Genomic DNA, 18,329 nt, shown 5'->3' with positions numbered 1-18,329 from the left:
CTTTAATCTCTGCATGGTTTTGGGGGAAGCAAATTGTAAGTTTTCAGAATGGAGAGGTAAATAGTGGTGTCCCCCAGGGGTCTGTTCTGGGACCAGTCTTATTCAACATATTCATAAATGATCTGGAAAAGGGGATAAACAGTGAGGTGGCAAAATTTGCAGATAATACAAAATTATTAAAGATAGTTAAGACCCAGGCAGACTGCGAAGAGCTATAAAAGGATCTCTCAAAACTGGGTGATTGGGCAACAAAATGGCAGATGAAATTTAATGTTGATAAATGCAAAGTAATGCACGTTGGAAAGCACAATCCCAACTATACATATAAAATGATGGGGTCTAAATTAGTTGTTACCACTCAAGAAAGAGATCTTGGAGTCACTGTGGATAGTTCTCTGAAAACATCCACTCAATGTGCAGCGGCAGTCAAAAAAGCGAACAAAATGCTGGGAATAATTAAGAAAGGGATAAATAATAGAACAGAAAATATGTTGCCTCTGTATAAATCCATAGTACTCCCACATCTCGAATACTGTGTACAGATGTGGTCACCCCATCTCAAAAAAGATATATTGGAATTGGAAAAGGTTCAGAAAAGGGCAATAAAAATGATTAGGGGTATGGAATGGCTTCCGTATGAGGAGAGATTAATAAGACTGGGACTTTTCAGCTTGGAAAAGAGATGGCTAAGGGGAGATATGATTGCGGTCTATAAAATCATGACGGGTGTAGAGAAAGTAGATAAGGAAGTGTTATTTACTACTTCTCACAACTCAAGAACTAGGGGTCACCAAATGAAATTAATAGGCAGCAGGTTTAAAACAAATAAAAGGAAGTATTTCTTCACACAACGCACAGTCAGCCTGTGGAACTCTTTGCCAGAGAATGTTGTAAAGGCCAAGACCATAACAGGGTTCAAAAAAGAACGAAATAAGTTCATGGAGGACAGGTCCATCAGTGGCAATTAGCCGGGATGGGCAGGGATGGTGTCCCTAGCCTCTGTTTGCCAGAAGCTGGGCAGGAGCGACAGGGGATGGATCACTGGATGATTACCTGTTCTGTTCACTCCCTCTGCGGCACCTGGCATTGGCCACTGTCAGAAGACAGAATACTGGGCTAGATGGATCTTTGGTCTGACCCAGTCTGGCCGTTCTTATGTACTTTGATGACCCAGGTTTCCTCCTCTATCTGCTGCTGCTTTGGAACAGCAAAGGGCTTGTGAAAGGGCCAGTTCCCCAGCAGGGCAGGCACCGGGGTCAAAGCTTGCTCGGGAGGGAGGAGGCCGGGTGTGCCTGGGGACACACACCCCCCTTAGTAATTTTCCCGCCCCAAGTCCTTCCTTACTATAGCCTTTACAGAGCCGGTTAGCGTCCTTCGTTGTCCTGGCAACGGGCCGCTCCATCACTGCGCGGGGGGGGTTGTCTCATAGCGGTCCCTATTGGGCCCCCCCTCGAGTTGTAGCTCCGGTGGGGTGGGTCTCAGGGCCGGGGTCTCTGCCTCTCTTCTGTCCCTGCGCCCGCAGGGTGCCCCTGCCCCCGGTGGGGGGGTGTCTCCGCTTTCCCTCTCCCGAACCTGCCCCCCCGCGCCTGGTGCGGTCTAGGGCGCCGGGAGCCAGCGGCCCCGCGTTCCCGAGCGCCGAAGCAGAACCCCGGCCATGGCGGCGGCCACCAGCGGCCCCAAGGAGCTCCCCCGGCGCCGCAGCGCCAGCCAGATCTGTCCCCCGCCGCGGCGGCCCAGGACCCTGGCCGAAGTGCAGCCGGGCAGCGAGAACGAGCGGCTGGGGGTGGCCCGAGACAGCATGGTGCAGAACCCGCTCATAGCCAAGGTGAGGGGCACCCCCGGCAGAGATCCCTCATAGACACCCCCCGCCTGGGTAACCCCTACCCCAAACACCCACCTTCCCCCAGACAGCATGGTGCAGAACCCGCTCATAGCCAAGGTGAGGGGCACTCCCGGCAGAGATCCCCCATAGACATCCCCCGCCTGGGTAACCCCTACCCCAAACACCCACCTTCCCCCAGACAGCATGGTGCAGAACCCGCTCATAGCCAAGGTGAGGGGCACCCCCGGCAGAGATCCCTCATAGACACCCCCCGCCTGGGTAACCCCTACCCCAAACACCCACCTTCCCCGAGACAGCATGGTGCAGAACCCGCTCATAGCCAAGGTGAGGGGCACTCCCGGCAGAGATCCCCCATAGACACCCCCCGCCTGGGTAACCTCAACCCCAAACACCCACCTTCCCCGAGACAGCATGGTGCAGAACCCGCTCATAGCCAAGGTGAGGGGCACCCCCGGCAGAGATCCCCCATAGACATCCCCCGCCTGGGTAACCCCTACCCCAAACACCCACCTTCCCCCCAGACAGCATGGTGCAGACCCCGCTCATAGACAAGGTGAGGGGCACTCCCGGCAGAGATCCCTCATAGACACCCCCTGCCTGGGTAACCCCTACCCCAAACACCCGCCTTCCCCCAGACAGCATAGTGCAGAACCCGCTCATAGCCCAGGTGAGAGAGGCACCCCCGGCAGAGATCCCTCATAGACACCCCCCGCCTGGGTAACCTCAACCCCAAACACCCACCTTCCCCCAGACAGCATAGTGCAGAACCCGCTCATAGCCAAGGTGAGGGGCACTGCCGGCAGAGATCCCTCATAGACACCCCCCGCCTGGGTAACCTCAACCCCAAACACCCACCTTCCCCCAGACAGCATGATGCAGAACCCGCTCATAGCCAAGGTGAGAGAGGCACCCCCCGCCTGGGCAGAGGGTGACCCCACCCAGCATGGGGGGAACCCCACCCCAAACATCCCACCTTCCCCCGGACAGCATGGTACAGAACCTGCTCGTAGCCAAGGTGAGGGGCACCCCCGTCAGAGATCCCCCATAGACACCCCCCGCCGGGGCAGAGGGAGACCCCACCCAGCCTGGGGTGAACCCCTGTCCCAAATACCCACCTTCCCCCAGACTGCACAGTGAAGACCCCACTCAGAGCCAAGGAGAGGGGCAACCCTCCCTAGGAGCCCCTAGATACAATCCTCCCCCATCATAGAGCCCTCCAGGACCCTCCTCACTTCATCCTCCACCCTAAGTGAGCAACCCCTCCTCCAGTAGATTTCACACTTCCGGGGACAGTATGGTGCAGAATCAACTTGTTTTCAAGGTACTTGGGAGCCCACCTCCTTGGAAGACACTCCATCCATGTCCCCCAAGGATAAGAAAGAGCCCCATGAAAAAGAAAGAGTCACACACCTCTCCCCAGGGGAACACAGAGCTAGTTCCTGAACTTCCATTACCGGAGGGGAGGCTCCATAGTTCCCAAGACCTACTAAGGAGTTCCCCAGCTCAGCAGAAAATGGTCCAGATTACACCACAACCAAAGTACCCTCTTCCTCTCCCCCCGCCGCCAAGAAAGGGTAAATAGAAATGCCAGATTATGTAGTAGCAGGGTAAGTTTACTATATGACTATGATAAAGACCAGTGACCTTGATCTCCCTGACATAGTAAAGTTGTTGAGCAGTGACAGCATGTTTGTAAGTATTGAAGAGCAGTGCTTGCTGGTGCAGTTTTAAACGCTAGAGAGCAGCATTTAATACATTTATATCATGAAATGGTGTCCTGCTCTTACTAATGCTGAGATGCAAGTGATCTCTGAAAATAAACTTTCCAGGCAGAGAGGAGTTGTGAAAATACTTGTTAAAATACAGTTACCTACTAATATATGTTGGTATTTTGAAACAAGCTTTCCATTGGGGTAAACACTTTTAGATCTGTTAATTTTTCAACAATAAACAGAATTTACACTATAACAATAACAATTACAAGAGTACTAGTAAAACAAACACAGTTTTCAGAATGAAATATTGGGAAAGGGGGAGACTAAAAGAAAAGAAACCCCCATATCTATATATTAGTGACAGAAAATGTTAATTCTCTCTCTCTCACTCAAGGAGATTAGTATCTTTTCATTAATAATCAGGAACAGGGCTTAGTGGTCCAAAAATAGTAATGCAATAATAGTTTGCCTTTCTATAATACCTTTCATCTCAGGATCTCAAAGCATTTTACAAATATTAACTGAGCCTCAACATCCGTGGAAGGTAGTTACAGAACATACAGCGATCGTAACCTACTGAAATGCAGGTGCCGGATGTGGTAGCTGTTTATCAGCACCTAGCAACACTAAACAATAATGGAGGGCAAGAGGTGAAGAAAAATCCTGCATCCTGTTGTAAATTTAGAGGATGGATTTAGCTTAGCCTGGTATAAGCCCTAAGTTGACATTTTAGCCAGAGAACAAGGGTTAAAACCACTTCTGAGACCTCCAGTCTTCTTGGCCATATCAGCTCAGCTTATGGCTTTCTGAGGTGGATAAATTGAGCTTCATGTAGTTTCCTGTGAGTGCCTTTCAGACTAGACCTTAGAAATGGAGGTTCTGTGTGGACACTAAATATCCTATGGTACTCTTTGTGGCAAGGTTTGCCCCAGTGTCCTTGGGTAAAGTATCATTTCCCTCTCCTTTTGTGCCTTGTGTTGTGTGTCTGTTACTTACCTTACATCCTAGAATTGGCTGCATTTCAGTACTCTTGTACATACATAATTTGTGCTTTGGGTCCCCCCGCCCAGTATCTTAAAATAGAAATAAGTCAGAAGGACATCCACAAAGCTTGTCTCAATGATCAGATCCTACACTGTGCCTCAGGCATCTCTTTACAGCAATTGTAAAAAGAGAGAGATCGTTCATTTGAAAAGCAATTTAACGTCGCCAATGATAGCAGGAAAAGGATTTCAGGGGGGGAATAATCAGTCGGGAGTGGGAGGTGTTAGAAAATGAAAACGTGGCAAGTTTGCAGCTTTTCAGGGCTTGTGGGGCAGTGGAGATGGGAATCCCGCAGTAAATATCAAACAGTGTAGCAACGTCTTAATCTGGGACTTGTAAAGTAGGAATGTGCTTATGGAAAGAAGGGGTTGTGAACTGTTACTTCTCATTTAAAAACAATAGAATGGAGAAGGGCACAGCCTACGTCAGAAGTGGAAATGGGCCCAAATCAAAATTCCAGAGCAGAGCACTCCCCAAGCTCAGCTTTTCCCTAGTTACAAGTGAAAAATGAATTGCTGATTACATCTTACTTACATATCCACATAAGTTACCACAATGTTGTGCATGGCTGGCATGCTCTCAAGATCAAGACTAGAATAACAATGGGTGCTGACTGCACCTCAGGACTGAGGTACAACACCCCTGGGAGTTAGCTCAAAGGGTGACAGAGATCACACACTGCTAAGATGCAGCCACTGGATTTGGTAGCTGTTTATCAACACCTAGCAACAATAAACAGGGATGCTTAGCGTCCTCTGGCAGGATGACTGTACAGTTAGGCTCTTGCTTCCTGGTTACTAAATTCACTGCAATTTGAAATGATTAAAAATGGTGTTTGTGATGTTTTTCTAGTCTCTGGCTTCTAGGCTTTCCTTTTAGTGCAATACTCAGGAAGAGTTTGGTAACCAGACTTCATCCATTGAGTATTCAGAGGGACTTGGGGCTGTTTTAAATTCCTCTCATGTTACTGCTGTAATATAGTAATCTCTTGCTAAATATATGTTTGCATATATTTATACACACTCATCGCTGCCGGATCTGAGCACCTTGTAAACCTTCTTGTATATCTCTTCTTTTGAATGCGACATTTCAGACTAGCCTTTTTCTGTCACCTTTTTCTTCAGTCATATTCATGCCAGTAAAATTCTGCTTCTGCACAGAAATCACCAAAGCCTGACTTTTGGGGGGCATTCCAAGTCTTTCAGCATTTTCATAAACACTGTTTGAATTACTGTTTATGCCTTTTTTTTTTAAAGTGATTTCAGTGAGTGTCTGCTCCATTTCTCCTCCTGTTTTGCATCTAATTTAAATGGAAGTTATATTTAATATCATCAAAGCAGTATGAGTAAATTGAGGGCTTGTCATAAACATAAGCAAACAGCAGCTCTGGGACCCTACTCTTGAGGGGCTTCCGCAGCCTGTATGAATTTAGCAATATCACCCCTTTGGCAGTGGATTCAGAGCTGAAGGAAACCACTCACCACCAAATGCCCATGCACACTTCAGCACTGGGGCTTTTTAGCCTGATTTCTCCTCCGCAGCCTTTCTGGAACTTTGGGGCCCTGCACATCATAAGCTCAGCCCTGAGCAGACCTCAGTTTTGTAGGTATGAAAGAGTAACTGATTTGCTTTTCCCCCTGGCAGCCACTTGAATTACAGCTTTTGTCCTCTTGATGGCACTCGCAGAATAGCCTCAAGGATCAACCAACTCCTCAATTTCCAATCCTCAGCCAAGGGCTGGGGAAAAAATGCTGACCTATTAGTGTTCCTCCCTGCAGTACTGTGGGGCTGTGATTGCTTCTTGTTAGAGGATGAAGAGGAGAAGCAAGGTCTACCTCAGTCAATGCCAAGCCTCTCTTGAGTCAGCAGCATTGAGCAAATCGCAAGCAGTTTGACTGTGTCTGTGTTTTTTCCCTCTCTCCTCTTGGGGGCAGCCTCTCCTGCTTAATTTCCTCATTTTCCTACACCATACAGTGCTGCCATTGGCACCAATATAGTTCAGGTTGTGTCACTGTAGTTAGGGCTTGAGTTCCTTTTATAATCTCGCCCACCCCAATTCCATGGGTTTATAGTTTAGCCATAAACATTCAGAGTTTTAAACATGATATAAAAACTTCCAGCCTTTCAGCAATTACATTTTTTTTCTTTAAAAATCAACTTGGTGATTATATAATGGGAGTACAAAGAAAAAAGTAGGTTTTTTGGGGTTTTTTTGCTTGTATCTCAAAACCAACTTCATTTTATAACCTGAAAATCTGAAGGCTGTTAACTCACCGGATCCTTCAGCTATGTTATCAAATGACAGTTCCTTTTGTTATAAGTGGAATTTGCCTGGGACAAGCTTGTACTACATTCCTTCCCTCCCTCCAACTAAAATTTTATAAGGATTTTTATAAGGACAGATGTTAACAGATCACTATGATTTTTCTGTAACTAAAATGAGTCAATATTTTCCCCCTTTATTAAAAAAGATGTTAAATAATTATGTATTTATTTGAGAATTAAGGTCATGCTCAGTTAAGGAGTAGCTACCGTGTATTGGGTAAAAGCACTTCTCACAATTAATGCACCTGCTTTACATCAAAACAGATATAAACAACCAATCTGCTGGATAAATTGTATGTTTACAAAAAAATATAAATTGGGATAATCCTGCCACTTATGTATCATATATCATAACTGATATGCATTTGTTACCCAGTACACAACATTATTATAGAGACAAAGCTTCCACTGAAGTCAATTTAAGAACTACAGAACTGGGCTTAGAGTTACATGTGTCACTATCGCTCAGTTGATAGGTCAGAGTTGCCACACAGGAGCCCTGTGGAGCTAGGGCCTACTAGCCTTGACAGAGCTACTTTAAAAATGCCTAAATATGCTGGCCTACATGAATGGGCTGGTCTGTCGGGGTCCCAGAGCTCAGGCTTCCTCACCACAAAAAAAACACCAGAGGTTTGCTAACCCTCTAAGCATACCAGAATCATGAGTCAACCTCCCTACGATCATCAGATTGGCTTAAAAAACATGACATTTTAAAAGCAACAGATCTCAGGTTCTTTTTATTTGCCTTCTGTTGTAGCATTTGGGGGGCAGGGGGAAGTCACATTTTTAAGCTTTTATCCATAGCCACAAAGGCTAGAAACTGCCTTTAAACAAAAAATGCAAGCTAGGATATTCAGGCAATAACTTAAATACGTGAGCTGAAGCTTTAAAAACAAGTAAAATATATCACGAAACTCCTGATAAAATCGTGAGCGATGACAATGCTGATCCCATCACCATTAGCCCTGCAGTCGCAGCAGAGAAATAATGGATTAAGTAGGGCAGGGAGACTGAACTTCCATTCCTTCCAAGTCAAAGTGAGATAGGGTGGGTAAAGCTAACTCGGCTGCTGCCCTTGCTCTGGCAATTCTGTGGATACACAGAGTACTTCAATTTCAAGGATCATCAGTCCAGAATCTTTCGCAGGGGCTCCACCTGGTAAGTAGGTATAGAACAGGCCGGAACCTTTCACCAACATGGCATTCAGATTTATTTTTTCAAAAAGCATCAGTAATATTGCTATCAGATACTCCTGAACAATCTGATTGGTTACAAACTAAGGCAACATGGAAAGTCACTCACAGAAGTAATTTTGTTTTCAGGGTCATAAGGGATAGGGAGGAAGAGGACAAGAAAGAAAAGCATATTGCATCAAGTTATAGTACACCCTGCAGAAACCCAGGAAACTAGGTTAAGGAAAGACATTAGCTATAAATATGTGTTGCGAGTGGGAAAGGCTATTTATTTCAACTTATAAAATGCACTAATCAAGGCTATCTCTAAGCACACCCATGAGTTATTGTTGGGTTACCCACCTTCATTTGCAGTTTGGGCCTCTGTTGGCACACGTGCATCCAGCATCTTCCTCTTAACAGTTTTTTGTATGTACTGTAATGTAACTAATCATGAATTAGTTTCTTGTACCTATAGTTAAATCCGATTTCATATCTTCAACCTTCTTCCCTAATCATTCTCTTTTCTTAAGCACTCACTGCATAGTTATATCCATGTGCCACGGTAAAACTGCAACTGTCAACTAGTCTCACCAACACCCTCTGTCTTTGCATGAGCCAGTGTTACAAAGCCAAGATGCTCTGCTTTACCTTTGGCCACTTGGTTTCTCACCATCGTCTTGGTTAGAGCAATCACCCTAATAAGTAAGTCATGCCTATTTAGTGCACTGAGATTTAAAGTGACACTACTAGATTTACACCTTCACACTATTGTTTATTTTAGACATTTCTCCATAATTGTATCAGGGCACATTTACAAAAATTATAAAACATGATTGCTAGTAACTGGTAAAATAACCAGATCCCTGCTCCTCCTCCTTCTCAGACTAACCTAGGGTGGAATCCTGCAATTTTAACTCATGTAGGGAATCCGTACACAGCTTTATGTGAGTTGGAGGATTGGACCTTAAGTTACTAAAATAAGGACTTCCTTTTAAAAAGGATCATCGCTACTGAAATTTACCAACATGTTCATAAACAATAACACAGCACATTAATGTTCATATGCATGTTAAAAAATTGTGTGAACATAGTGTCTTTATGAAAGGTGACAGATTGACATACAGTAAAATCATCACTCTAACTACCGAACAGATATAGCATATTCAGCAACAGTTCAAGGTTTTACACACTGCCTCATATACATGCCTCCTCTGTGGCCTGGAGTGACCAAATCTAGGAGTGAAATGATAGTTAACATAGGAACATAAGAATGGCCACTGGGTCAGACCAATGGTCCATCTAGCCCAGTATCCTGTCTTCTAACAGTGGCCAGTGCCAGATGCTTCAGAAGGAACGAACAGAACAGGGCAATTATCAAGAGATGCATCCCCTGTCGTCCAGTCCCAGCTTCTGGAAATCAGAGGTTTAGGGACATCCGGCCACATGGGATTGTGTCCCTGACCATCTTGGCTAGTAGCCATTGATGGATCTGTCCTCCATGAATTTATTTAGTTCTTTTTTTAACCCAGTTATACTTTTGGCCTTTACAACATCCCCTGGTGACGAGTTCCACAGTTGACTGTGCGTTATGTGAAAAAGTACTTCTTTATGGTTGTTTTAAACCTGTTGCCTATTAATTTCATTGGGTGACCCCTGGTTCTTGTGTTATGTGAAGGGCTAAATAACTCTTCCATACTCACTTTCTCCAAACCATTCATGATTTTATGGATGTCTATCAGTTCCCTCCGTAGTTGTTTCTTTTCCAAGCTGAACAGTCCCAGTCTTTTTAATCTCTCATAGGGAAGCTGTTCCATACCCCTAATAATTTTTGTTGCCCTTCTCTGTACCATTTCCAATTCTAATATATGTGTTTTTGAGATGGGGCAACTGGAACTTTGTGCAGTGTTCAAGGGTGTACCATGGTTTGTGTAGTGGCGGGATGATATTTTCTGTCTTATTATCTATCAGTTTCTTAATGGTTCCTAACATTGTTAGCTTTTTTGACTGCCGCTGCACATTGGGAAGATGTTTAAGACTTCAGAGCCCATTCAGCCTTTGACCTCTCTGTGGCGGCTGCCAGGGAGAGGGCCAAATGTGACGTGGCGGTTGTTTATCTGTCATGACCTGGAATCCAGAGGCACTCTAAGTAACTTCCCCTTAATTATCAGTTTTGTTGGATTAAAGTTATTGTTCTCTTTCCCAATTTCTGTATTGACTCAGTTATTCAGAACCAAGAAATCTCCTGTTCAAAACATCTTAAGGGGCCAAATCTTAGCTTGCCTTAGTAATGTGAGTATTCCCACTTATCTAAATGAGACTACACGCATGAGTGGAGTGAGCAGGGTTTGGCCCAAAGTCTTTGTTTATTTGATGTTAATTATTCTATTTACCCAAATTCTCTGCATGTAGTGCCTTCTGTACCTACCACTCAGGGACACTGAGGATTAATTAGTGTTTGTGTGGCATTTTGAGTCCTAAATATTATGATTATATTATTGCCATCCAAGGCCAGCATTACATTTTTAAAAGTGTGTTCCAAGAAATCTGTAAAGTGTAGCTCAATAATTAATTAGATAAATACATTAATGTAGGGCTGGGTCGTTGAGTAATCATTTGACTGGTTTCTGAGCTTTGTTTCACCAGTTCACTGACTTCTAAGGGTTCTCTTCTCAGCATGAACTGATCTAAGTTTTAAAACATAAATTATTTGGTACCCAAGAAGTTAAACTCCCAGTGTGCTTCAGTGCCATCCCACATCTTACATGGTCACTGTTGAGATTAATAAGGCATTTCAAAGTAGTAAATAAATATTCTTTACAAATGAAAATGCTGCATTTTTCTCACAATAATTTAAAGGCACATCAGGGTTCAGGCTAGAAACTGACAAATGTGGGTCAGTGGACAGAGGAGTTAGTTACTAGTAGCACATTAAATGGAAAGTTGCTCAGCCAAAAGGATTGCATAGAGCAGGGGTTCTCAAACTGGGGGTCGGGACCTCTCAGGGCGTTGTGAGGTTCTTACATGGGGTGTCAGCCTCCACCCCAAAGCCCGCTTTGCTTCCTGCATTTATAATGGTGTTAAATATATTAAACAGTGTTTTTAATTGATATGGGGGGGGGTCTGCACTCAGAGGCTTGCTATGTGAAAGGGGTCACCAGTACAAAAGTTTGAGAATCACTGGCATAGAGTATATAAAAGAATGAGCAAGAGGGAGTTTTGATCCTTTATGTGAACCAAACAATACAAATTGGTGAGACCAATAAACCCATAGACATCACAAGGTGAAAGCCTTTATGTTGATGAAAATCTCTTTTGTTTTTCTGTCTAATACAATGGAAATAAAGACTCAAAGATGCTTTGATTTAAAGATGCAGTATTAAAGTTAGGCAGTACAATAATAACCATTAGACTGGATTGTTGTAATAGTGTAATCATAATGGCAGTGTTGTCATAGCAGAGAACATCTACACTGCCTCTTGTGAGAACCTTCAGTGCTGGGAAATCTCAAAGAAATTAAGCTAAAGGAGGACAGAACGTAGCTGGAAGAGAAAAAAGGTCACAAATGGAGCCATGCATAAAATGAGGCTGTAATGCCACTAAGTGCAGCTGGAGCAGTGTCAAGCTGTAACGTTTTGTGACAAACCTAAGACTTGGACTGTGTCGTTTGAAAGATTGAAGAAGCTTTTGGGCTAGCAACCAGTTTATGGCGTGGACCCAAAACCATGCCAAACCAGGGTGATTGTTGTTTTCTTGGTGTTCTCAGATTAATTCAAATTCCAAGTGAAACTCAGAGGGAGTCAGCCCCTTTTAAATAGAGGAGAGAGGTCTTCAAAATCGGCCAGCACCACTCAGTTTCTCACAGTTCTTTTTAAAGTATATTCCCCTCTGCTAGTTCAACCAAATACGTGATGATACCACCTCATTCACATGCCTTTCTCCAGAGGCAGAGAACCCAGCAGCTTGAGAGCAACACCTTAGACTCCACTAAAAGAAACTCATAAGAACACAATAACAGCCCTACCTACTGGAACAAAAAACCCCAGCACCTCTGGAAGAGCCGGAAGAAAGCAGGCTGAGCATACAGTAAAAAAAAACCTGAAGAGGCTCAAATAAGGAATTGCAACATCCAGAAGAAATAAGAACTACACAATAGGGAAGGCAAGAAAAATTCTCAAGCACACAGGTATATTTCTAGTTTCCTGGAGGAAAGTCATAAGAGCATCTCTTTATTTTTAGAGGATTTACTACAGTGAAAATAATTTGTCCATCTTTCCATGTACTGGATGGCAGAAGATAGATCAAACCAAATGCCATTACAAAGGTCTTAGGGACCAATTTTTTATTTCAACATTTTGAGAGTGAGTCACACTTTCTTAAAAGGCAAAAACCCCTTACCATACCAATTCCCTTAGGCTAGGTATTATGTTTATTTATTGTATCTAAAATCTTTGTAATCTTGCAGTAATGATTTAGTTCTCACCTTGGCCACTCACTCTATATAGATTAGACAAAGTCCTGAATTTTCAAGGATGTTCTGACTTTAACTTTTCCAATTCTTTAAAATAAAGTACATTGCATTGTAACTTTTTGTTTGCATTTGTTTTGATTTAGAATTGATTTAAAGCAACCCTGTCAAATGAAACTTGGACCAAAATTTTAGATAAATAAATCAGTAGAAATATATATTCCATACCATGTTTATTTTATATATATATATACACATATATTTTAATACCAGTGGAAATATTTATTTTTAAACAGACATCCCCTTCTGTGGTTGCAACCCAAAATCAGAGCACTTGGAACCTGCAAGTGAAACTTGATTAAAAGGAAAAGTGAAACTGCCTTCACCAAGTTCTCAAGCTAAGAGAACGGCAAATGTTCAAAGTGAGCTAAAGACTATTTAGTGAAGAGCAATTTGGATTTTTTTTTTAAATCTGCTTTCATTATGCTTATTGTGTAACACAGATAAAGAGATTTCTGTGTTTGCAGTATGATTTTTAAGCTGGCAATGTCCCTTTTAAGTTTGCTTTCCTATGATTCATTCAGCTTTCCTCCATGGTTGCTACGTGTCCCCTTCCATAGTCCCATGAGACACCGATCAGCTGGCCAGGAGGCGATTGTAAGGCCAATAATTACCATGTATTATTGTGTGTTAAAGCACTAATACACACTGAAATGTAAGTTTCCTCTCACATCCAAAAAAAAAAAAAATGTATCTTATTCTCTCTGTCTGTCTCCACCCCTCTCTTCCTTTCCTTTTCCACCCAGAGCCACTGTTATGGGCTCCCTCACTATCTGTGCTTCCATAATCAGAGACATAAAATTGTTATCAGATTAGCCCCAGCAATGAAAAGCACAGTCCCAGATCACACTCACAGTTAGTTAGCATTTAGATAGGCTGGGACAGGGGTCTGTACAATAGGCATCAAAGCTGAACTCTTGGTGCAGCAAGAGGGATTAATTTCTTTAACCAACATGCCTGATCTGGCCTATCTCATTACCCTGCCTTGTCAGTGTCGATGTTAGATTTGATTGAAGATTATACCATTTAGGCCTTTCCCCTGTTTTCCACAGAAATCAGGCCTATTGAATTGCACATTCTTCCATGGGCCCCCGTCAATACTCAGTGGCCTGAGCCTCTAATTCTGCTTCATTTAAACTTCATCAACTTTTCCAATCAAGTGGAAGGATCTGAAATAGGCTCCGTAAGCAGAAAGGCCCTTTTTCCTTTTGTCAGATAATTTATTCTGTTCTCTCTTCCCCCCCCCTTGCTCTCCCCCTCTCTCTCTTTTTCTTCTTTTCGCTCCCCTTCCCTGATGCTGAAAATGAGATTACAGTATTTAAATGACTATGATAATCAATCGGGGGACCTTGAGCCAAGATTGAGGTTAATTTTTCTTAGCAGAACAAAGAAGCGTGATGCCTTTGGGGATTTGAAGGTGCAATCTGTGTTTCATGCTTGTGTTTTTCCCCCCTAAAATTGCAGTTTTAGGAGTCTTTTCTTGTTACTAACTAGGCAGTTGTTGTGATTTTTAACGGAGGCAACCCCTAAGAGAGAAGAAATGTAATTTTGAGCTTATAAACAGCTAACGGCCTTCAATCAACAATTTTAATAGGAAAAAAAGTCACTCACATAGTATGACTACAGATCTAATGAAAGTGCTATAATTTACCTTATTTATTTTTAAACATACTTTGAATAATTTTCCACAGTGTTATAACTAGTAATTACAGCCTACATTGTGCTGCTCTAAACTTTTGAATGAATAGTCCTTTCATTCAGCTATACTCTGCACTTTGGCAGCTTTTTGCTACCTGGAAAAAGTTGAAGTTCATCATGTTTTTGTTAGTTGGAAATAGGATCACTATGATCTTCCTTAAAACCCACACAGAAATGGCTTATTCAATTATTAATGTATTTTTAGTTGTAACAAGTGGCCATTCACTCCTACAGCTCTTTCCCCTACCTTTCTTAAGAAAAGGAAAAGAGAAACATGTATTTCTTTGCTTCCATCCCAGCTGTCTTGTCAGAACTGTTTTACATGCTGCCACCCAATGTTATCTTTTATTTGTGTCAGGAGAGAGGATTTGACAAGTTCAGTACACAATGTTCATTTGGCAAGGCAAATTTTTCATACCAATTTTGAGTAGAAAATGAAACCATCTTTCAACAGAATGAGCAACATCATTTTTGGACAGACTTATTATGAGGGGAAGGATTGCAAAACTTTATTTCCCTACACGATCCTGAAAATCCTGGAAATAATACATTTTGTAAAAAATGTACCATTGTTTCTTGCGGCCATCAATTTGTTTTAGAAATAAAAAATCACCCCAAAACGTAGTCAGGAAAGTGCAGCCCCTCTGTGCTAATCAGATGCTGCTGAAATTGGTTGCATCATAGATAATGTGGCTTTGTTTCAAATCTTTTAAACTGTCAAAAGGTTGGGAAAGGCAGATTGACTTCAGAAATGTGTCAGCATTCACCAAGAAGAAGGTTCATTAATCAATAGCAGTAAAAGATGAGAGATTCAAAGGTGCCTGAGGAAATTAGGTGCCACATCCCATAGAATTGCAATGGAATCTGGGTGCTTGACCCTCTTAGGATCCTTTGAGAATCCCAACTGTAATTTCTGGCTGTAGTAAGAACTATGAACAATCCCATAAGAGGAAAAGTCTAGTGGTAAATTCTATTGTCTCATTGTTTCCATGTGCTCCCCCAACTGTATGTATCCACTTGTTGTAATTTAGACTGTTAGCTCTATGGGGCAGGGACTGTCTTATTGGTCTGTGTTTGTACAGCACTTAGCCCCAATGGGGTCCAGGACTGGGATTCCTAGGTGCTACCGCAATAGGAATCATAAATAATAAGAGATTAGATAGCTAAATATTTACTAAAGACAAATGTGTGTTTAAAAAGGAATGGTCAGAACCACATTTTAGAAACACCTATCAGAGTTTAAATATCTCCATTGAGGTTTGGATTCATCCCAGTGCACAGGGCCCACACCAGGTCCTACCTGCCATTTAAGTACCAAATTCACCAGCTTAGGACCACATCGTGCATGAGCTACGTGTCGCCACAGGAGTCCACCTTTGGATGTTGTGGAGGGCCTCAAATGAGCCCTCCGCAGATGGTGAATTTCACCCCCTGTAAATAGGTCTGTCATCTCTGCCACTGAGGTGATTGTCATTATAAAAGAGACTTCCCAGCAAAGCCCCATTTGATGCAGGAAGGAAGGACCCTGCTTACCCTTTAGAAAGTAGCAGAAATTGGAAAGATTCAATGCTATTGCAAAGTAAGTTTGTAAATGAACCAATGTACTTATTTAAAAAAACATTAAAGAACATATCTTACAACAAGCTTTAATCTTTCAGCTTTCCAGTGTTTTCTTGTGAGAGGAGGTTAGGGCTGCTGGATCCTTGTAATTGCTGATCCAGTGACCCACCCCCAACATGGGCTTTCCACACCAGGGCAAATGTCACTCTTTGGGATTCCAATCTCTCCTGTTGTACGGAATTTTCTCCAATGGAGACATGCATGCAACTGTAGATTCCTCCATGCTAGGCCCTCTGCACCTGTAAGCCTTTAAGGTTTGATTTTGCTCCCTGGAAATCCCAAGTGCCACACCTCCCACAGTGCTCAATGAGAGTTGAGAGCACTCGGCATAGGGCCCTTAATGAATTTCGCCCATAATAAAACAGGAAGTGGCCCATGGATCCTAGTCACTATGTACCTGAAAGAGCGCCTCACTTAGCCTCTCAGTTACCAACCTCATTTGGGGCAATAGTTTGCAATGACATTTTCCTCTCTTTAAGCAAATGTTGACTCACCATGGGGGAATTAAAACTCCATTAGATGTTGCCAAATTGTACTGCAGACCCCATTACAGTGGTTGAGTTGCAATTAATTGGTTTCCTCAGATATTACTTAATTCAGAGAAAGGAGGATGGAAGGGAAAGACAAGACTGATCTAAACAATAATTTCCTAAAATGACATAATCTAAATAAACTAATGAAGTGATTACATAGTTATTAATCTCAATATAAAGCAGAGTCAGAACAAATATTGGGTACATAACGATTTTAAAAATATAGTAGAGTTAGTATCCACTCTGGTTCTAGTCATCATAAAGCAATCAGCCTGTGTATATAAAATGGATGATGTCTTAGCACATTAATTATATTTTATGTGAAAAACTGCCACTTCAGAGGATAACCGGCCCCTACTTTTGTTTAGCTCTATTGTTTGTGTCGCTGTACTATAACTTTCTAATAACTGAGTTTAAGGTGGCATCTGCAGATTTGTTGACTTCAAAAAAGTTTTGTTAATTTTGTGTTTTAAACAAATTAGAACACAGTAACAGCAAATGGAGATACTAAGTATAAACGTGTGCTGTCGTTACTAGTCATTTTGTAACAGTCGCATCTGTAATATATTCCATGATGTGATAGCCATGTCGGTCCCAGGATATTAGAGAGACAAGGTGGGTGAGGTAATATCTTTTATTGAACCAACTTCTGTTGGTGAGAGACACAAACTTGGAAGTTTGGAAAGACAAACCTGTCTCTCTCACCAACAGAAGTTGGTCCAATAAAAGATATTAACTCACCCATCTTGTCTCTCTAATATATGCCAGGAGTCAAATGCCACCCACTGTTTCCCCCCTGGTATGAATGGTCCCGAAAGCACAGCCTCTTTAGTTGCACAGGGAGAGAGGCAGATCAGAGAAGAGCCATGCAAGAGTGAATCTGTGATGTCACCCACTGAGGAAAAGGGGCCAAATTGTGTGGCCAGTGGATCTCCATAATTTGTCTGTCCAGTGTACTCTGTACAAAGGGGCATTCAGGAGCTGTTACTCTAAGGCACCTCTCTCTCAATTAGCTGAGCATAGCTCAGTGGTTTGAGCATTGGCCTGCTAAACCCAGGGTTATGAGTTCAATCCTTGAGGGGGGCCACTTAGGGATCTGGGGCAAAATCAGTACTTGGTCCTGCTAGTGAAGGCAGGGGGCTGGACTCAATGACCTTTCAAGGTCCCCTCCAGTTCTAGGAGATAGGATATCCATGGACTATAGTAGTGGCTGCAAAACAGCTCTCTCACGTCCTGCCGCCAGGGAGAGGATTTTGTCTCTTCCAGCTCGTATGTAATTCCTCTGTGCAAGGCTCATTTACTCAGGTTATGGGGGCAGGAAAGCATTTGACTCTATGAAAATAAATAGGCCATATAATGTTTGAAAAGATGCTATAGGAAAATTACTGAGTGGATGTATCTAATTTTTAAGTTAAAGTTTTTACACAAAGTTATTATTTATCACCACCCTCAGTTTTTAGGTGAATTTAGCACTTGTACTCATTGGAAATGGACAGCCCTTGAAATTGGAGGCTTGCAGCTTGGGCATCAGCAGTGCAAGCTTCCCTCACATTGGCCTCTGCAAATATACCTTAATTTTGATGATCAACCTCTAGTGACAATAGTTCAGGTTGTGTGACCCATTCAGTCCCTGGTCTGTCTCCAGAGATTGCCAATTAGTGCAAGCTGGGGTGGGGATGTTTGTGATGCGATCACTGACCACTGGGAAGCAGACTGACACCAAGCTCACTTTTTTTTAAGGAAAATATTTTATTTATTGATTTCAGCTCATTTACAATAAAATATTTCAATTACAGTGTCTTGACATGTATAAATACCTATCTTATTACAGCATGAATATTTAACAGCATA

The 18,329-nt window shown here is 42.7% G+C and overlaps 1 protein-coding gene across 2 annotated transcripts in view; it reads left to right on the top strand.

Moving 5' to 3' along the window:
* Nucleotides 1–1,498: 1,498 nt before the first annotated feature.
* The window catches only part of CFAP77 (cilia and flagella associated protein 77), a 96,725-nt gene continuing 79,894 nt past the window's right edge, over nt 1,499–18,329 (top strand). Inside the window, exon 1 of one of the 2 annotated variants that reach the window (XM_054007590.1) lies at nt 1,499–1,825. In XM_054007590.1, the coding sequence (XP_053863565.1) occupies nt 1,655–1,825 (171 nt within the window). In that variant the 5' untranslated portion in view covers nt 1,499–1,654. Of the gene's footprint in view, nt 1,826–2,249; nt 2,282–18,329 lie in introns of those variants that run through there. The other variant, XM_054007591.1, reaches the window with a different exon arrangement.

This window comes from Malaclemys terrapin, chromosome 17, assembly GCF_027887155.1.
Source record: "Malaclemys terrapin pileata isolate rMalTer1 chromosome 17, rMalTer1.hap1, whole genome shotgun sequence".
NCBI lineage: Eukaryota > Metazoa > Chordata > Testudines > Emydidae > Malaclemys > Malaclemys terrapin.
This window is presented reverse-complemented; position numbering and strand designations above follow the sequence as displayed.